Source organism: Carcharodon carcharias, chromosome 5 (assembly GCF_017639515.1).
Source record: "Carcharodon carcharias isolate sCarCar2 chromosome 5, sCarCar2.pri, whole genome shotgun sequence".
NCBI classification, from domain to species: domain Eukaryota; kingdom Metazoa; phylum Chordata; class Chondrichthyes; order Lamniformes; family Lamnidae; genus Carcharodon; species Carcharodon carcharias.
Window position 1 is genome coordinate 187,293,192 of NC_054471.1, and position 22,055 is coordinate 187,315,246.

The 22,055-nt window shown below is 46.7% G+C and overlaps 1 protein-coding gene across 1 annotated transcript in view; it reads left to right on the plus strand.

Moving 5' to 3' along the window:
* LOC121277842 (protein LYRIC-like) overlaps positions 1 to 22,055 on the plus strand; it is a 90,624-nt gene that overhangs the window by 56,256 nt on the left and 12,313 nt on the right. Inside the window, exons 5-6 of the mRNA XM_041187531.1 lie at positions 15,030 to 15,269; positions 17,922 to 17,996. Coding sequence (XP_041043465.1) covers positions 15,030 to 15,269; positions 17,922 to 17,996 — 315 coding nt within the window. The remainder of the gene's footprint in view (positions 1 to 15,029; positions 15,270 to 17,921; positions 17,997 to 22,055) is intronic.

The following is a 22,055-nucleotide window of genomic DNA, read 5'->3' on the forward strand; positions in this document are numbered from 1 at the left end:
GATGGGGGAGGGGACTCACGACCTAAAGTTGTTGAATTCAATATTCAGTCCGGAAGGCTGTAAAGTCCCTAGTCGGAAGATGAGGTGTTGTTCCTCCAGTTTGCGTTGGGCTTCACTGGAACAATGCAGCAAGCCAAGGACAGACATGTGGGCAAGAGAGCAGGGTGGAGTGTTAAAATGGCAAGCGACAGGGAGGTTTGGGTCATTCTTGCGGACAGACCGCAGGTGTTCTGCAAAGCGGTCGCCCAGTTTACGTTTGGTCTCTCCAATGTAGAGGAGACCACATTGGGAGCAACGAATGCAGTAGACTAAGTTGGGGGAAATGCAAGTGAAATGCTGCTTCACTTGAAAGGAGTGTTTGGGTCCTTGGACGGTGAGGAGAGAGGAAGTGAAGGGGCAGGTGTTGCATCTTTTGCGTGGGCAAGGGTTTGTGCCATAGGAGGGGGTTGAGGAGTAGGGGGTGATGGAGGAGTGGACCAGGGTGTCCCGGAGGGAGCGATCCCTACGGAATGCCGATAAGGGGGGTGAAGGGAAGATGTGTTTGGTAGTGGCATCATGCTGGAGTTGGCGGAAATGGCGGAGGATGATCCTTTGAATGCGGAGGCTGGTGGGGTGATAAGTGAGGACAAGGGGGACCCTATCATGTTTCTGGGAGGGAGGAGAAGGAGTGAGGGCGGATGCGCGGGAGATGGGCCGGACACGGTTGAGGGCCCTGTCAACGACCGTGGGTGGAAAACCTCGGTTAAGGAAGAAGGAGGACATGTCAGAGGAACTGTTTTTGAATGTAGCATCATCGGAACAGATGCGACGGAGGCGAAGGAACTGAGAGAATGGGATGGAGTCCTTACAGGAAGTGGGGTGTGAGGAGCTGTAGTCGAGATAGCTGTGGGTGTCGGTGGGTTTGTAATGGATATTGGTGGACAGTCTATCACCAGAGATTGAGACAGAGAGGTCAAGGAAGGGAAGGGAAGTGTCAGAGATGGACCACGTGAAAATGATGGAGGGGTGGAGATTGGAAGCAAAATTAATAAATTTTTCCAAGTCCTGACGAGAGCATGAAGCAGCACCGAAATAATCATCGATGTACCGGAGAAAGAGTTGTGGAAGGGGGCCGGAGTAGGACTGCAACAAGGAATGTTCCACATACCCCATAAAGAGACAGGCATAGCTGGGGCCCATGCGGGTACCCATAGCCACACCTTTTATTTGGAGGAAGTGAGAGGAGTTGAAGGAGAAATTGTTCAGCGTGAGAACAAGTTCAGCCAGACGGAGGAGAGTAGTGGTGGATGGGGATTGTTCGGGCCTCTGTTCGAGGAAGAAGCTAAGGGCCCTCAGACCATCCTGGTGGGGGATGGAGGTGTAGAGGGATTGGACGTCCATGGTGAAGAGGAAGCGGTAGGGGCCAGGGAACTGGAAATTGTTGATGTGACGTAAGGTGTCAGAGGAATCACGGATGTAGGTGGGAAGGGACTGGACAAGGGGAGAGAGAAGGGAGTCAAGATAACGAGAAATGAGTTCTGTGGGGCAGGAGCAAGCTGAGACGATCGGTCTACCGGGGCAGTTCTGTTTGTGGATTTTGGGTAGGAGATAGAAGCGGGCCGTCCGAGGTTGGGCAACTATCAGGTTGGAAGCTGTGGGAGGGAGATCCCCAGAGGAGATGAGGTCAGTGACAGTCCTGGAAACAATGGCTTGATGTTCAGTGGTGGGGTCATGGTCCAGGGAGAGGTAGGAGGAAGTGTCTGCGAGTTGACGCTCAGCCTCCGCGTGGTAGAGGTCAGTGCGCCAGACAACAACAGCACCACCCTTGTCAGCGGGTTTGATGACAATGTCAGGGTTGGACCTGAGAGAATGGAGTGCAGTAAGTTCAGAGAGAGACAGGTTAGAATGGGTGAGAGGAGCAGAGAAATTGAGACGACTAATGTCGCGCCGACAGTTCTCAATGAAAAGATCGAGAGAAGGTAAGAATCCAGAGGGAGGGGTCCAGGTGGAGGGAGAATATTGAAGATGGGTAAAAGGATCCGTTGAACTGGGAGAGGACTCCTGCCCAAAGAAGTGAGCCCGGAGACGAAGACGGCGGAAGAAGAGTTCAGTATCATGCCGAGCCCGAAATTCATTGAGGTGAGGGCGTAAGGGTATGAAACTAAGTCCTTTGCTGAGCACTGAACGTTCAGCATCGGAGAGGGGAAGGTCAGGGGGTATAGTGAATACACGGCTGGGGTTGGGATTGGAAGATGGGGTGGGGACGGAGGGACAGGCAGGGGTGGAGGGTCCTAGATGGGTGTTGGTGTCGATGAGTTGTTGGAGCTTGCGTTCCTTAGCACTTGAGAGAAAGAGAAAAAGTTTCTTGTTGAGGCGTCGGATGAGCCGAAGGATAAAATGAAACTGGGGGCACGCGCAGCTTTGAAAAAGGGTACGGCGGTGCTGCTGGAGGGAAAGGTCGAGTGTGTTCATATGGCGGCGCATGGCACTGAGAGTGGATTTCAGAATGTGACGGGAACAGCAGTCCGAGAAACGTTTTATGTCCCGGAGATACCTATAATCCTGGGTGGGTTCGAAACATGAGGGGTGGAATTTCAGTTGAAATCCATGTGGGGTAAGTCGGAGACGGAGACAGTCACTGAGAAAGGAGATATGGCTGTGAAAGCGGGTTTTAGTAAACACCTTGTCAAACACTAGGAGAGAAATGGAAAGCAATGAAGGTGAACAAGGCAACAGAGAAATCCGGAAATCTTGTCGCAGAGAGGAACAGAACTTCTTCAAGGAGGTAGGCATTTCTTGAAGAGCAGTGGCAGTCAATTAAACACAGAGATAAAAACAAAAAAACTGCGGATGCTGGAAATCCAAAACAAAAACAGAATTACCTGGAAAAACTCAGCAGGTCTGGCAGCATCGGCGGAGAAGAAAAGAGTTGACGTTTCGAGTCCTCATGACCCTTCGACAGAACTTGAGTTCGAGTCCAGGAAAGAGCTGAAATATAAGCTGGTTTAAGGTGTGTGTGTGGGGGGCGGAGAGATAGAGAGACAGAGAGGTGGAGGGGGTTGGTGTGGTTGTAGCGACAAACAAGCAGTGATAGAAGCAGATCATCAAAAGATGTCAACAACAATAGTACAATAGAACACATAGGTGTTAAAGATAAAGTTGGTGATATTATCTAAACGAATGTGCTAATTAAGAATGGATGGTAGGGCACTCAAGGTATAGCTCTAGTGGGTTTTTTTTTATTTTATATAATGGAAATAGGTGGGAAAAGGTGGGACCCCCCACCGTCCCCACCCCATCTTCCAATCCCAACCCCAGCCGTGTATTCACTATACCCCCTGACCTTCCCCTCTCCGATGCTGAACGTTCAGTGCTCAGCAAAGGACTTAGTTTCATACCCTTACGCCCTCACCTCAATGAATTTCGGGCTCGGCATGATACTGAACTCTTCTTCCGCCGTCTTCGTCTCCGGGCTCACTTCTTTGGGCAGGAGTCCTCTCCCAGTTCAACGGATCCTTTTACCCATCTTCAATATTCTCCCTCCACCTGGACCCCTCCCTCTGGATTCTTACCTTCTCTCGATCTTTTCATTGAGAACTGTCGGCGCGACATTAGTCGTCTCAATTTCTCTGCTCCTCTCACCCATTCTAACCTGTCTCTCTCTGAACTTACTGCACTCCATTCTCTCAGGTCCAACCCTGACATTGTCATCAAACCCGCTGACAAGGGTGGTGCTGTTGTTGTCTGGCGCACTGACCTCTACCACGCGGAGGCTGAGCGTCAACTCGCAGACACTTCCTCCTACCTCTCCCTGGACCATGACCCCACCACTGAACATCAAGCCATTGTTTCCAGGACTGTCACTGACCTCATCTCCTCTGGGGATCTCCCTCCCACAGCTTCCAACCTGATAGTTGCCCAACCTCGGACGGCCCGCTTCTATCTCCTACCCAAAATCCACAAACAGAACTGCCCCGGTAGACCGATCGTCTCAGCTTGCTCCTGCCCCACAGAACTCATTTCTCGTTATCTTGACTCCCTTCTCTCTCCCCTTGTCCAGTCCCTTCCCACCTACATCCGTGATTCCTCTGACACCTTACGTCACATCAACAATTTCCAGTTCCCTGGCCCCTACCGCTTCCTCTTCACCATGGACGTCCAATCCCTCTACACCTCCATCCCCCACCAGGATGGTCTGAGGGCCCTTAGCTTCTTCCTCGAACAGAGGCCCGAACAATCCCCATCCACCACTACTCTCCTCCGTCTGGCTGAACTTGTTCTCACGCTGAACAATTTCTCCTTCAACTCCTCTCACTTCCTCCAAATAAAAGATGTGGCTATGGGTACCCGCATGGGCCCCAGCTATGCCTGTCTCTTTATGGGGTATGTGGAACATTCCTTGTTGCAGTCCTACTCCGGCCCCCTTCCACAACTCTTTCTCCGGTACATCGATGATTATTTCGGTGCTGCTTCATGCTCTCGTCAGGACTTGGAAAAATTTATTAATTTTGCTTCCAATCTCCACCCCTCCATCATTTTCACGTGGTCCATCTCTGACACTTCCCTTCCCTTCCTTGACCTCTCTGTCTCAATCTCTGGTGATAGACTGTCCACCAATATCCATTACAAACCCACCGACACCCACAGCTATCTCGACTACAGCTCCTCACACCCCACTTCCTGTAAGGACTCCATCCCATTCTCTCAGTTCCTTCGCCTCCGTCGCATCTGTTCCGATGATGCTACATTCAAAAACAGTTCCTCTGACATGTCCTCCTTCTTCCTTAACCGAGGTTTTCCACCCACGGTCGTTGACAGGGCCCTCAACCGTGTCCGGCCCATCTCCCGCGCATCCGCCCTCACTCCTTCTCCTCCCTCCCAGAAACATGATAGGGTCCCCCTTGTCCTCACTTATCACCCCACCAGCCTCCGCATTCAAAGGATCATCCTCCGCCATTTCCGCCAACTCCAGCATGATGCCACTACCAAACACATCTTCCCTTCACCCCCCTTATCGGCATTCCGTAGGGATCGCTCCCTCCGGGACACCCTGGTCCACTCCTCCATCACCCCCTACTCCTCAACCCCCTCCTATGGCACAACCCCTTGCCCACGCAAAAGATGCAACACCTGCCCCTTCACTTCCTCTCTCCTCACCGTCCAAGGACCCAAACACTCCTTTCAAGTGAAGCAGCATTTCACTTGCATTTCCCCCAACTTAGTCTACTGCATTCGTTGCTCCCAATGTGGTCTCCTCTACATTGGAGAGACCAAACGTAAACTGGGCGACCGCTTTGCAGAACACCTGCGGTCTGTCCGCAAGAATGACCCAAACCTCCCTGTCGCTTGCCATTTTAACACTCCACCCTGCTCTCTTGCCCACATGTCTGTCCTTGGCTTGCTGCATTGTTCCAGTGAAGCCCAACGCAAACTGGAGGAACAACACCTCATCTTCCGACTAGGGACTTTACAGCCTTCCGGACTGAATATTGAATTCAACAACTTTAGGTCGTGAGTCCCCTCCCCCATCCCCACCCCCTTTCTGTTTCCCCCTTCTCTTTTTTTTTTCCCAATAAATTATAAAGATTTTCCTTTTCCCACCTATTTCCATTATATAAAATAAAAAAAAACCCACTAGAGCTATACCTTGAGTGCCCTACCATCCATTCTTAATTAGCACACTCGTTTAGATAATATCACCAACTTTATCTTTAACACCTATGTGTTCTATTGTACTATTGTTGTTGACATCTTTTGATGATCTGCTTCTATCACTGCTTGTTTGTCGCTACAACCACACCAACCCCCTCCACCTCTCTGTCTCTCTATCTCTCCGCCCCCCACACACACACCTTAAACCAGCTTATATTTCAGCTCTTTCCTGGACTCGAACTCAAGTTCTGTCGAAGGGTCATGAGGACTCGAAACGTCAACTCTTTTCTTCTCCGCCGATGCTGCCAGACCTGCTGAGTTTTTCCAGGTAATTCTGTTTTTGTTTTGGATTTCCAGCATCCGCAGTTTTTTTGTTTTTATCCATTACAGGCCTACTGACTCCCACAGCTACCTTGACTACAGCTCCTCACACCCCGCTTCCTGTAAGGGCTCCATCCCATTCTCTCAGTTCCTTCGCCTCCGTCGCATCTGTTCCGATGATGCTACCTTCAACAACAGTTCCTCTGACATGTCCTCCTTCTTCCTTAACCAAGGTTTTCCACCCACGGTCGTTGACAGGGCCCTCAACCGTGTCCAACCCATCTCCCGCGCATCCGCCCTCACGCCTTCTCCTCCCTCCCAGAAACATGATAGGGTCCCCCTTGTCCTCACTTATCACCCCACCAGCCTCCGCATTCAAAGGATCATCCTCTGCCATTTCTGCCAACTCCAGCTTGATGCCACCACCAAACACATCTTCCCTTCACTTGCCCTGTCGGCATTCCGTAGGGATCATTCCCTCCGGGACACCCTGGTCCACTCCTCCATCACCCCCTACTCCTCAACCCCCTCCTATGGCACCTCCCCATGCCCACGCAAAAGATGTAACACGTGCCCCTTCACTTCCTCTCTCCTCACCGTCCAAGGGCCCAAACAGTCCTTTCAAGTGAAGCAGCATTTCACTTGCATTTCCCCCAACTTAGTCTGCTGCATTTGTTGCTCCCAATGCGGTCTCCTCTACACTGGAGAGGCCAAACGTAAACTGGGCGACCGCTTTGCAGAACACCTGCGGTCTGTCCGCAAGAATGACCCAAACCTCCCTGTCGCTTGCCATTTTAACACTCCACCCTGCTCTCTCTTGCCCACATGTCTGTCCTTGGCCTGCTGCATTGTTCCAGTGAAGCCCAACGCAAACTGGAGGAACAGCACCTCATCTTCCAACTAGATACTTTACAGCCTTCCGGACTGAATATTGAATTCAACAACTTTAGGTCTTGAGCTCCCTGCTCCATCCCCACCCCCTTTCTGTTTCTTCTCCCCTTCCTTTTTTTTCCAATAATTTATATAGATTTTTCTTTTCCCACCTATTTCCATTATTTTAAATCTTTTATGCCCCTCCCCACCCCCATTATAGCTATACCTTGAGTGCCCTACCATCCATTCTTAATTAGCACATTCGTTTAGATAATATCACCAACTTCAACACCTCTGTGTTCTTTTGTTCCTTTGTCTGTGACATCATTTGATGATCTGCTATCACTGCTTGCTTGTCCCTACAACAACACCCCCATCCACTTCTCTCTTTCCCCCCACCCCCCCCCCACCCCACCACCACCTTAAACCAGCTTATATTTCACCCCTCTTGTAAAGAAAAATCAGTTCTGTTGAAAGGTCATGAGGACTCGAAACGTCAACTCTTTTCTTCTCCGCCGTGCTGCCTGACCTGCTGAGTTTTTCCAGGTAATTCTGTTTTTGTTTTGGATTTCCAGCATCTGCAGTTTTTTGTTTTTATCTCTGCATGTAAAACTCCTGCCCTTTAACTCTTTGTAAAAACTGATAGCAATGTTGGGAAAAGAAGATTGCATGCTACTTCACTCTGTTGATATAAGCCTTCCTGCTTCCGTTACTGGATTACTGCTGCCTGAGTGATTTCACAATCTGCCATTATCACAGTAGGGTACCAGCCATTTCGCAGTTTGATTGACAGCTCCACGTGGCTATGGACTCTTTGAAATGGGACTATGAATTCCAATGCTTGTTTTCATAAGGGATTATGCAAGAATGAAAGGGTGGTGTTGTAAGAGATAAGGAATGTAAATGTAGTAAATGGGTTTTTATGAATGAGGTGTTTTGAAAAAAATAATGACCCAGACCTTCCATTCAGTGGATATCCAGGGGATCTCCTGGAGATCACCAGCAAGGACTGCACAGGAATTGCCCCCCTTGCACAGGAATTGCCTGGGAAGTATCAACCGCACTTGGAACCATCCGAAACTCCGATTTTAAATCGGAGACGTCGGATGGTTCCAATTCCCTTGGCAGAATAGTTACTCAGGAAAAGGTGGAAGGATTAAAATCACTTTTAAATTCTGGGTAACTATAGTCTTGACCACTGCCCCCCCCCCCCCCACCACAGATTATTCCCCCAATGACCAGCCTCCCACCCCCCACTAAAGCCGCATATCCCCCCCCCACCCCCTGACCAAACACCCCCCCCCCCCCCCGACCATCCAATCCCCCACTCCATGACTAGCCCACCCAACTACACCCCCACCCCAGCTGACCACCCATCTATTCCGGACCTGACTACTCCCCACCCCCACCCTGGAACCCATCTGACCCACTTACCTTACACACTTGCTTTCTCTCCTGTCAATTTGGTTGGGATCATTAAACTTACTGGTTTACAACAGCTAGTGCCTTAATAAGGGGACGTGACTTTGATTCCACCCATTGATCCTGCACTGCACAGAAGGGACTCCCAGAACAGCTGCGCTACACATTTCTCAGTAGGCCTAGGTAGGAAGTCCGGATGAGAAATGCGCAGCTCCAAGAAAAAGGAGCGGATTAGCATTCTGAGGGTGATTGCTACTCAGTGGAAGATTTGGCCCAAAGTCTGCAATAGACATTTGGAACTTTATTGTATTTAATTTCAGCATGGGTCCTGAAGCCTGCCAGTGCATACTGGGTGAGTTGGTATAGTAGATGTGAAGGCATGAGTTGGCACTAAGTTGGCACAGGGTCTATAAAGGGCCATGGGCGGGTAGAGGGCCATAGTTTGGCATAGGGGTTATAAAGGACCATGGGAGCACAGGCTGGCATATGGGATATAAAAGGGCCATGGGGTGGGTAGAAGGGCATAGATATGAGGGACGGGGGGGTGGGTAGAGGACATTAGGTGGTATGGGTTGGCATGGATGGCATATTAACATGTAGTAGATTAGGGGCGAGGGCTGGAGGGCTGTTTTTTAGTTTTGTTTTGTAAATTAAACTCCAACACAGTCCTGGACACTGAGGTAGGCCAGTCCACCACCCTGGAATAAAAATCTGATATTCCGTCAGATGTTTTTAGACGGTTGGAATTCGGAGAGCTGGGAATTCTCCTGACTCTGCATACCTGACCCACAGATGAAAATCTAGGCCAGAGCTGATGACCTCTGAGTTTTTTTTTTGGTTGTTGTGTGCCCCTGACTTCCCTTGATTACTGAATGGTGTTGGTGATTGTTAAATAAATACACATGTGTGAAGTACCTTTGTATTGCACGATGTATGCATGGCATCTTCTAAGGTTTGTACATGTGGCTAAAGCACTGTATCTCCAAGGGCCACACCTGTCGCTGGTCAGCAATTTCTGTTGGATGACAATGTTGTAAGAGAAGTTGAGAATAAACCCAGTAAAGTATTTAACTCCTTTCCTAAAGGATAAGTGGAAAAGAATTAGGAATAGCACAACAATAAATGTAATACCATGTGCCTAGAGGGTTAATATGCAAGCAGAATGCGACTGAAATAGCATTTGGAGATTGAGATTATTCCAAAGTGACTATTTAGATGGACTGAGATATGACATTTTAGGTCTTTTTCTCAAGACCTATAGTTCCCCTAGGAAGTTGGGCTGGCCAGCCATCATCACTTCATATAATTTTAATAGAGAATTTATTTCCTGATGTTATCATGCACGAAGGTCCAGTGACTCAGTTTAGTTGGAAGGGGAAATGAGATTTTGTTCAACAGCACCTTTTGAGAGCTGTTATTAATTTGAAGACCTAGCTGTGAAAGAATAGCTGCGGGGGAAGATTATGGTTACTGTGGTTACAAAATTGATAATACCAGTCAGAGGCATCATACCTTAGTTTGAACCTAAATATAGCTTTGTGTCACTGGAAGTTTTCGCAGATGTTAATCTTTTGCTCTCTGTTTTTAATGTTCAAAATTGAGGCTATATCAGAGCAGGCAAGTCTTAACTGGAGGCCAGGTACTTCCCAGTAAAGAATTAACTCCAAACTGTTCACTTGTACCTCTGATTCCCTGGATTAAAGAGGAATTAATGAAGATATGGCATAAAGTAACCCACTTGGTGTCTCTGTCAACCTAAGTTGCTAGATGTCCAAAAACAGGGGAGCAAGGAGAAATAATCCAAGAAGTACTGTTGGAGATTTCTGTTCACAGGAAATGCAGTTGTTGTAACTATAAAATAAATACAACAAAGTATTGACTGGTTTTACATTAAATAACAGCAATCATATTGGGCAGAATCTTCTGGCTGACGTGCAGGTAGCGGAGTCCGCATGCCAGCGCTTAAAATGTCGTGCGAGCGTTCTGACGTCAGCGCGCAGCATAGTGATATGTTGGTCGGCGGGCGTGCTATGCAGTAGCACGTGCACCTGCCATTAATTTAAAGGCCTTTTTAAGGCCCATAACTCTCCAATCGACCAGGATTTTGAGGGGCCCGTGCAAACTTTGGGTCAGCGCATGGGCCCAACGGGCAGGTGGCTAAGTGATTTTTTTTTTACAAACTTCATCCAGTGGCGGGATGAGGTTTGATATCGGGTTTAAAAAAGTTTAATAAAGTGTTTGTGTTCTTCACTAATATGCCCCATCTCATGTGACATTTTCATATGAGGGGGACATATTAATGATTTTTTAATTTTTCTATTTTTAGAGTTTCACAGAGTTTCAGTGATCTCCCTGAGGCAGCACTTTGCCTCAGGGAGATGTGCGTTCTTTCACGTGCATGCGTGAAACAGTGCACTCTGGCAGTTGGGGAATTCTTCTCCCGCCCGCACAGGAAGCGCATAGCGCTTCCCATCGGGCGTCACGCTGGGTGGGCCTTAATTGGCCCACCCACTTAAAATGGCAGCGGGGCCCATTTTGGCGGCGGCGATCGGCTGCCCGCCTGCTGCCAAGTCAGTCGGGCCCGCCCGCCCATCAAGGGCAAAATTCTGTCCATTTAGTTGCACTCAGATTTCCATACACATGGACATAGGATTAGGAGTAGATCGTACAACCCCTTGAGCCTGTTCTGCCATTCAGTTAAATCACGGTTGATCCGTCCCTCAACTCTATGCCTTTGATCCATAGCTCTTAATATTCCTCCATAATAAAAAATCTGTCAGTCTCAGTCAGGAACATTTCAATTAAGGGATTATGCAAGGAATGAAATGTTTGTTGTTGTAAGGGATAATGTAGTTGAAAGAATGTAAATGTAGTAAATGGATATGTATGAATTCGAGTATCTTTTTTCCTTTTGGGGGTGAGAATTCCACATTTTTATGAATTATGCGAAGAAGTGCTTGTTGATTTCACTTCTTTCTAATTTTAACATTGGCTGGAAGTTTCCAGCCCCTCACGCCAGTAGGATCTTCTGGTCCCGCCAATGTGAACAGAGATTTCAATGGCTCGCCGGCCCCGCCGCAGTGGGGGCTGTAAAATCCCAGCCTATGGCTCTTGTCCTGGATTCCGCCTGCAAAGGAATGAGCTTCTCTGTACCTACGTTTATTGTACCTTTTTATTATGTCGAACCCCTCAATAAGGGTCACCCTCAAGCTTCTAACCTCCAAGAAACACAAACCAAGTTTACGTAAATTTTCCTAATTTAACCCTTTAACCCTGGTATCATACTGCTGAACCTGTTGTACCCCTCCAAAGCCAATAGCATTCCTGAGGTGTGGTGCCTAAAACAGAACATTGCTGTCCAGTCAGAGCCCGAGCAAGGCTTTGTACCACCAAAGCAACACTTGAGGAACCTCCCCTCTGTATTTCAACCCCATTGAGATAAAGTCTATGTGTAAAGTGAGGTATCCGGTCCATTTAAGAGAATGCAAGTGTACTGATCATGTGACAATCACTGTACATTACCGGTAACTGGGAACTGTAAGTCTAGTCCTGGAGGTTTCTGAGTGAGTAAGTATGATCTGGTGTTCTGCCCTGTGTCTCAATAAACCATTGCTGTTTCCTCTTATATCAGTCTCCCTCCATTATTGATTGTGAGCAGCAATTGAGGAGAACATAGGAAGGCATGCAGTTAGAGTTCAGTTGGCCAACGAACTCATTTACCCAAGACATAAAAGTCCAATATTCCATTAGACTTTTTGATTAGTTTGTGTACCCATGTACTAGCTCCCCCATGATTCCCAGTCTCACACCATTAAAATTATATTCTGGTTTGTCTTTCTTGGATCCAAAATGGATGACTTCACACAATTAATTCCATCTGCCTTAGTTTTGCACACTCACTTAATCTGTCTATGTCCCTTTATAACTCGCAGTTCTTCTTACAAAGCATTCTGTGCCTCCTAGTTTAATGTTATCTGCAATCTTGGATGTTCAGCTCTATTCCTTCATCCAAGTCATTGACAGCTGAGGCCCCAGTACATATCCCTGGAAACATCACTTTTCACATCCCGTCAATCACAGTACATTCCCTTTATTCCTACTGTGTCAAAACACCCATCTCATTACAACCGTTACAAGGTGATCTTCAGTTCTGCATGCTTTTATTTTTTGCCAAAAATTTCACGGGCAGAATTTTTAGGTCGGCATGTGGGCACCATCAGCAGGCCCAGGATCGGCCGGGGAACAGACCACTGGCCGCAATTGGCCCCAACTGCGATTTCACGCTGGCTGGCCAATTAACAGCCAGCCAGCATGAAATGCAAGCTGAAATACTCAGCACCGCCAGGGTGGGGGTGGGGGTGGGAGGAAGGCCGGTGCCGATGTCAGCGCGGGTGTGAGTGAGCGCCGAATGAAAGCTCCTTGAAGGCAGAGAGCTGCCTCAGGGAGGTGAAGACCTATAAAATCAAAAAAAAGGTTTTAGAAGCTGAAAGAAAGTGATCACCTAAAAGTTTAGTGACTGAAATGCTGTTCACAGGAATTTATTTATATTTTATTTCGTCGCGGAAGCCTCGTCCCGCCCGCAGATGAGGTTTGAAGAAAAATGCAAAGTCCGCCTGGCCAATTCGACCATCCGCCAACTGTAGGGTTGGACGGGCAATGTAAAAGTAAAGACAGTTGCAACTTTAATTACCTTAACTGACCTCTTAATTGTTGGCGAGCGCGCTTCCAACCATGCGCCCGCCGACTGAAATATCACGTGAGCATGGGATGATTCCAGGACACTCACCCGATGTCATCTCGCGCAATTTTGCCTCCGATCAGGCCGGGCGCGTGCCCACCCGCCAACCTAAAAATTCTGCCCCATGCGTAAGACCATATCGGATGCCTTCCACACCATATAGACAACATCCATAGACATTCCCCTGTCCAGCATATTGGTGATATCCTCAAAAAATTAAACTGGGTTTATCAGATTTCTGTCATGTGCTCTCTCGCGCACACGTGCGCGCGCGCGCGCGCACACGCACACACACACACACACACACACACACACACACGTCCTCATTTGTGACTGGTCCGAAGTTTTCCGTTTTCCCAAAGCCCTACATGTAAAATTTTTAGAAACTGGAAATCAGCTTGAAAGCTTCATTATTCCTTTTGATGCCCCTGCCCTGGTAGTTCTATTTTTGAAAGTAAAGATCCATCATTTTTGTACTCGTCTCCTTGTTTGAATCAACTCTCAAATCCAAGAGGTTTTTATTTAATGGCCATGAAGCAGGAAATGAGCAGTTCTGTCAACATTGGGTAAACCTGAGGTGTGAGACTTTGGGTAGCCAGTAAGAAGGTAAAGAGCGAAGGCACAAGCTTGCAGCTGATTTTCACTTCCAAAAGCCACGCACAAGAATTGTTCTGAGAATACGTATTTTACATTCTTTTTCAGGAAAAGGATCCATCAATAACAGCACTAATGATGAAACTTCTGTAGCCCTGCTGTATTTCAGGTTCATCTGGAATATTTACGTGTTGGCATTAAGTTGACTCATTCAGACTTTGATATGCACTGTAGAAACAGGATCGGTTTTGTAATCATGGGCAGAGTTTTATCCTTGGCGTGCGGGCATGCGCCTGACATGCCCGTGCTTGAAATAAAGCACGTTGATGTCGGGCCAGCGTCCCAACCTCGACGTGCACTCTCAAGATATTTCGCTAGGCAGGTGCGCGATGAAGATGGAGGCGCGCCTGCCATTAATTAAGAGGCCAGTTAAAGCCCTTGAGAGACCGATTGACTCCCGAGTTTACGTAGCCCGTGCGATTTTCAGGCTGTCGCGCGGGCAGGCCACAATTTGCAAAACCTCATCCACTGGCAGGACAGGAGGGGTCAGTGGGCTTCACAAAGCGAATAGTGAGTAGATATCACTTGCTGCTGCTTGTTCCTGTGAACAGGACAGCTTCATTTCACTTCAGAGCTGCATTCAGAGCATTTAGAATCTTCAGTTCAGGACTCGGTGTTGTCTTCCAGGCCCCTGGATGATTCAACACCACGTGGAGCATTCCAGGTGTCAGACAGCCTTCCCTTACCCTTGTAATAGGGATTGGGGTGTGCGCTAGAGGCACCTCCTCTGAGGAGGAAGAGAGGGCCAGAAGGGGGAGGCCAGATGTCCTATTCAGCTTCCAGGGGAGGAGAGGCGCAGGCACGGGGGGGGGGAGGGCCAACAAGAAGACCAAGGCAGAAGAGGCAGCAGAAGGCGCCACTGTCCTGCTGCCAGTGTTTACAGGCGTCGATGCAGCTACCTCAATATGACTGAGGTGCAGTGCTGAAGGAGGCTCTGTCTCCCAAGGGAGACAGTGACCTCCATCTGTCAGAGGATGGTCATAAGATCAGCTCTGACTGTGTGGGTGGATACGTCATGCCAGTGGCTCTGAAGGTCACAGTGGCCCTAAACATCTATGTCTCCGGCTCTTTCCAGGGCTCAGTGGGGGATCTGTGTTGAGTCTTCCAATCAGCTGTCCACAGTTGCGTCAAACTGGTGACAGACAAAAAAAACTCATTTACTTCTGAGTGACAAACATAGCCGAAAATAACATTCACCGGAATTTTACATCCCCCCTTCTTCCCCTCACCCCCCCGCCACGCCAAGGGTAAAATTCTGTCCCATAAATCTGTCCCTTAAACTGGACCATGAATAACTCGTGCCTTATAAATAACTGTAGAACAGACTGTAAAATATTGCTGGTTCTATAGCAGATGGCCTTTAACCTGCTATTATGTTTAATTTTTCCAGAGACCATGGCATGGAGTGCTCCACCTGATTCTCTAGGTGATACAGTGTGCAGCTGGAATGAGGCAACTGACAAAGCCAGCGCTTGGACAGCGGGAGGAGATGCGAACTCTATGTCCTGGGGACCCTCGGAGAAACCAATGGCTACCTCAGGTTGGGGAGTAACAGCCAAGGACTTGAGCTGCAGTGGAGTCGACTGGGATACTGCAGATTCTGCTGAGCAGGACATCTTCGCCAATATAGGTCAATATCTTTAAAATTGTTTGTAAGTGCAGTAAGAGCAAAAGAATAGATGATGCAGTGGATTAAAATAGCTGGCCAGACAGATGGAATAAACTGATGTGACAAAAGTCTCCTTGTACTGAGGATTAGAAGCTCACATGATCAAGTATGAGTAGTCTCAATATTGTTCTTAGTTAGTCTGACTCCAGGCACAAAACAATCCATAACGAGACACAATATTGTCCACGAAGGGGGTGAAAGTGAAAATCTCTCACTGGATCAGTGAAATCTCTGAGGCTGGGATTAAAGCGCATTGTTGGAACACTGAAGTAGAGTTTACATAACCCCATTAAATGTGATATGAGGTTGCACCTGGCAAAGCTGGTAATTCATGATGGGAAAGAGCAGGAGATGCCACAGTTGTGGCCTGGATGCTCTCGGATTCTTCTGTAAATTATTTATATTAGATTTGATCTTTGGTATTCTAGGCTAGAGGCTGCCTTGTACAAAGTATGTGTGTTTTATTAACGTTATAAAAGAAGCTACAATACAAGAAATAAAGTATTAACATACAATGCTTATATTTATAGCATAATAAAATAAGAGAAATGCAGAAATGTACTTGTCAACATCCACAAAGCGATCGATCTAGAATGGTCTTGTGGTAACACATGAGCGTGTCGAGTCTCACTTTGAGAATTTTCCATTATACTGTGCTTTATATCTGCCTTATATACACTAAATCACTTGTATAACGGAAATCTTCTGCCTGTATGTCAGTAGATTTCACCAAGTCAAGCAGCCTTCTAACCATTCTCACACGTTCCAAGACTCCCACACTCCTGACTCCCAAAGCCTGTCCACCATGCACAAGGCACAAGCCAGTAATGTGATTGAATACTCTCCACTTGCCTGGATGAATGCAGCTTCGACAACAAGCAAGAAGCTTGACACCATGCAGGCCAAAGCAGCCTGCTAGTTGGCAACCCATCCACCGCCTCAAACATAACTCCTTCCACCACCAAAGCACATTGGCAACAGTGTGCACCATCTACAAAATGCACTGCAGTCACTTGCCAAGCCTCCTTCGGCAGCATCTTCCAAACTTGCAATCGCTACCACCTAGAAGAACAAGAACAACAGAATGATGAGAACGCTATCCTGACTTGGAACTATATCCCTATTCTTTCACTGTCACTGGGTCAAAACCTGGAAATTGCTTCCTAACAGTATTGTGGGCGTAACTATACCGCATGGACTGCAGCGGTTCATGAAGGCAGTTCAACACTAGTTTCTCAAGGGCAATTTAGGATGGACAACAAATGCTGGCCTTGTTTTATTAACAAATGAAATAAAGATAGGCAGACACAGTCAGCCAATAGTTCCCATGCTACAATCCCATAATAAAACCGCAATTATGTCTCCTAACATAGGTTATAAGGATATTTACACAAATTGCTGACAGTAACAACTCTGAACTGAAAAGGTTTCTTCTGCTATTTTAAAAAAAACCTGTGAAATGTAACTTTTCTCAAGTCCCCTGCTTACTCAAGATGATACAGAAGTATATTATTTGCCAAGCAGTGACTTTAGTAACGACAACATTTATCTGCCTTGGGACATTTTATTATGTTATTTGAAGTGGTTGATTCAGTCTTTGCCATTGTTCTTATAACTATGTGTGCAGCAATTTTTTGACCTGTTAAACTCGATGGTCTATTTGCCTAACAAAAAAAAGTGACAAAGATTCTCACTTTGATTTTTTTTCCACCCCGGGAAGCATTCAAGAGGAATTGTTTATATCACTTCTAATCTGCCAGTGTCTGCAGCTAGAATTTTGTGCAGACGCTGGGGTATGTGAGAAAGAAAGGATAGGGGAAAGGAGACCAACTGGGCAAAAAATAAGCCACAATTTGGAGGAAAAGGATTTAGAGGAAAGGGAGAGAACATAAGTGAGAGATGGGGAGCTAGGGCAGAAACAATAAGGGAAGTTGGCAGTTTGTATAGTTAGATTGTAGTATAGAATGAAGTTTTGCTTTAATATTACTGTAGAAAACTTGAAAGACATGGACAGATACTGGCAATATTTATAGAACTGGACTTTGATATCTACTTATTGGCAAGTTTTAAGGATGCAGGAGTCTCAAGTGGATTTGGATGAGAATGTCATGTAATTTTATGTGGAAGCTTCTACATTAACATTGCAATGTTAAAAACTTTATGAACTAATTGTAACATATATAGGAGACTTGCACCCTGTTGACATCTTAAAAAGAGCTAATCAAGAAGGTTGTTTGCAAATAAGAATTTGATTGCAGGTTTAAATTCTTCAGGTCTGTTGCCCATTGAAATGTAGACTTGCTAAATGTTAGAGGTTTTAAGGGCTGTTTTCCCTGATGGGATGTTCTCTACAGTAAGCGACACTCAGAGATTTGGTTGGGAAAATGGGAAAGCGCCGCAGCTCTGATCTAATCAGGAGTTTGTAACACAGATTCCCTGATCAGCAATTTCTGTGAAGACTGTTACATGCTGAATATGCCTAATTGGGAAATGAGCCCTTTTACAAGCACTCATATTCCAAAACTAGTGTCATGAACAATCTCAAACCCATTGATTTGAGAAGCAACTGATTTGTTACTTTGTCATGAATTGATCTTGCTGATTTGTGTTTAGGAACATGGGACAACAAGACGGGCGTGAGAAAACCTCCTGTGACCTTTGGAGCATTTCCTGATCCTCCCGAAGCAAGTAAGTGCAGAGAATTCTCATGTCCAAACCCTACTTTTGGTTCATTTCATTGTCAGCAGTGAACTATATTGTATTGCATTATAAATAGAGGCTGCTGAATAGTGGCCATTAAATCATAGAACACTAATACAGTTGAGTTTCTTTTCATTCTTTCATGGGATGTGAGCATTGCTGGCAAAGCCAGCATTTCCTGCCCACCCCTAATTGCTTTTGGCTTGCTCAGCCATTTCAGGGGCAGTTAAGAATCAACCACACTGCTGTGAATCTAGAGTCATGTGTAGGCCAGACCAGGTAAGGTAGGCAAATTTCCTTTCCGAAAGGACATCAATGAACCAGATGGGTTTTTATGACAATCGATGATAGTTTAATAGTCTTCATTACTGAAACAAGCTTTCAAATCCACTACGTTACCACCTCCCCCTTAAATTATGCCATAGTCTGAGAGGATAATGAATTTTTGATATTTTTAATAAGTATCATCAACAACAGCCTTACTCTTTGTTGTCACAGGTTTCTGTTTTAAATAATTTCATTGTGATGCAGGACTCCTCAGAGGAGTTTGCTGATGTAGTATCACACAGAATAACAGTTGTTTTTGATAGATATGATTTGCGAATTTACCACTAATACATACAGCTCCCATTTTCCAAGGCTCCATTTGTAGCACAACGCTTTGCTGGTGGTATGTTTGGATTGAAAAATTGGTCCCCAACTTTGTGGGCCAAATTGATTTTGGACAGAGGAAAGAAGCAATGCAACCAAGGAAAATTCATGCTGATATATTCAAATGATTTAATTTAGGCCCCACATTAAATTTTGTGACTCTGGGCAAGGCCTTTCCCCCAAGGTGCACCTTGCTCATATAAAATGGGACCAAGCCAATTGTAGTGTACATGGATTTTCAGGAGGATGTTCAGTAAGGTGTTCAGCAAGAGGCTAGAATAGTACAGGCTTGTACAATAAAAAGAAATGTAGTAATAATATTGACATGAAACAAGACTTAAGGTTGGCGCAGACTTGATGGGCCGAATGCCGTCCTCCTGTGCTGTACTGCTCTATGATTCTACGTGGCTTGAGGTTGAATTTTATCTCATAGACTCATAGACTACAGCATAGAAGGAGGCCATTCGGCCCATCGTGTCCACGCCGGTCAACAAAGATCTGACTATACTAATCCCTTTTTCCACCGCTTGGCCCATAGCCCTGGAGGCTATGGCAACACAAGTGAATATCTAACTACTACTTAAATGTTACGGGAGTTTCTGACTCAACCATCCTGACGCTCCTTCGAAAAGCCTTGGGATGTTTTACTTTGTTAACTCTTTAGTGTCCTGTTTTCAGTGCTTCAGTTAATTGCCTGTTTGGCTCCAAAATGGTGTATGTGGCCATGCGTGCACTTCTCATGCGAACCATACTGGATGTGATTTTGGTGAGGGCATTAACATGCACAGAGAGCATCCACTAGACTTATGCAGAGTAGGCAGATCGTGATGTCAACCAGTGCTATTTAAAAGGATCATCAACCACTTTCAGGTTAATTTTTGATTGATTTCTACTGGCTCACTGAAACTTTGAGGTTTTTGGTGGTTTCTAGAGCTTTTTAAAGTTGATGTGTGCAGGAAATTGTGTGCCGCATGCTGTGGGTCTTGTGCTGACTTCAAGGATTCTGCACAAACCATTGACTCCCTGACATGGGTGCAGTAGTAGGCATTCCCCTTGGACCAAATCATAACAGAGAGAATGAGCAGAAGTGATACAGAGCAGGACAAGCTGTTGGAAGAGGGAGGAGGAGAAAGGGAAGAAGGATTCTCAGCAGGAAGCCTTATCCACTCAGGATATTCAGGGAACAATTGTCCTGCCTGAATCTCCATGAGGAACAATATATGAGATATCTGTGTTTCAGTAAAATTTCACTGAAATATGCCACCTCCTGCAGGCACAACTGCAATCTCAGAGCAGGGCGAGCACAGCGTTGCAAGTAACTATGAAGGTGACCATTGCAGTGAACTTCTATGCGCGGGTTCCTTCCAGGCTAGAGCAGGTGATATTTGTAACTTCACCCAGTTGCTGTCCACTATTTGAATAAGGGAGATCACCTGAGGTTCTGAATTCCAGGCAGGCTAAATACCTTTCAATCTCTCTTAGAGAGAAGTAGGTGAAATGAATGTGCAGCTTCACCATGATTGCAGGTTTCCTCATGTCGCAAGGTCCTATTGACGACACTCACATTGCTTTGTGCGCACTTATTGTCAACTCCTGAGATGTACCACAACTGGAAGAGATTTCACTCCCTCAAAGTACAGCTGGTGTTCTGTCATAGCACATCATGCAAGTCAATGCCTGGTATCCTGGCAATAGCCATGCTGCCTTTCTTCTGCAGCAGTCCACTGTGTTATCTGTTTTTGAGCCACCACGACAAACCAGATGGTGGCTACTGGGTGGCATTAGCTATCATTTGATCCAACATGACTTATGACTGTGGTGCGCCATCTGCACACACATGGGCGGCATGCATATGTGAAAGCTATGCTGCCCTATGAAATGAGATAGATTAGACTGTGGGGTACTGAAACAATGATTGTGCTGCTTGAACTCCTCTGGAGGAGTCCTGCAGTAATTGGCAGGCGTCAGGATTTGTTATGGTCTGCGGCATGCTTTATAACCTTGCCAGTATGACGGCACAGCCTTGACAACAGCTATAAAGCAACCAGCTGAGGAGAAGGAAGAGAGGAGACGACCAACAGCACCCTCATCTGGCTGTGCTGACCGTGAAGAACTCATTCAACTATATCAATAAATACAATCCCAATTCCTCATTCACAGCAGTTTCGCACCTTAACTTACTGACCATCTGTTACTGACCATCCAGACCATTCAGCCACAATGCAAAAATAAATGCTAATGCAAAGTAAATATTTCAAAACCAAATTAATAAATCAAACCATGCCATATTCTGTACAAACGCTAACTAATCAAGCTTTTGCATTACCTTTATGCGTGTGTTCAGTGTGCCTTTGCCTGGCATATGCTCCTTTACAATGTTACCCCTGTGGCTGCAGCTTGGCTAACTTTTGCTGAGAGAGACTGCAGATAACTTAGGAGGATGACCTCAGGCAGGACTGGACCCAGAAAACAAGAAGCCAGAAAGCTGAGCTGGACCGATGTTTGGTCACTCGGAATTCAGGGATATGGGGAGCGGGCAGGAAAATGAAGTTGACGCAGAAAATCAACCATGATCATGTTGAATAGCGGAGCAGGCAGGCCTGGCTTCAGACTGCGCCATCTTGGCAGCAATCTGGGCTGGCTGGCTGGCTGACCGACAACAGCAAGGGCAGTGGCAGAGTGGTCGTGGTGGGGGGAATGAATGCTATTTTCCTGAGAGAGGACAGCAGGTTTGTGCTTCATGGGGACGCTGCCACTTTCCCGGGGTGGCACCTCAGCATTCACAGTAATCTTTTAGTGGACAGATTGCCAGACTGCTGTGACACCCTGCAAGACACGATTATGACAGCCATCTTGAGCTTGCGTGGCAGCATGCTGAGCTTGAATGAGAACCGTCTTGAGTTTCCATAGCAGCACCCAGAGACTGAGTGGCTTCTGCTGGTACTGCTTTGGAAAGGAAGGGCTCCAAGCTCTGCTCAAAGGCCTGTGCCAGACCCCTCCTTGACATTGGCAGGGCTGCCAGAAAGAGTTTGCAATGGGCTATAACATTTCTGACACAGTCACATGAAGGGACATGTTTAAATACATTTCTAAATCATTTCTTTAATTATTTTAATATCCATTCAATCTCCCTGAGGCAGATCCGTGTCTCAGAGATTGCTGCGCTCTTCACTGAGCGCTACCGGCCGCATATTATGCTGGGCGGGCCTTAATTGGGGGCGTGCCCGTTCCCGCCCAGCCCACCTGCCATAGGAAAAATCCTGCCCCCTTTTCCTGAATGCTGGCCCATTGAAGTATTCATCTGAATACTCTGCAGAATCTGTGAGCAACCTCACCCTCTGGCAAGTTACCCTTTATTTCTGGATGCACACCACTGATGCTCAGAGTGCAGATCCC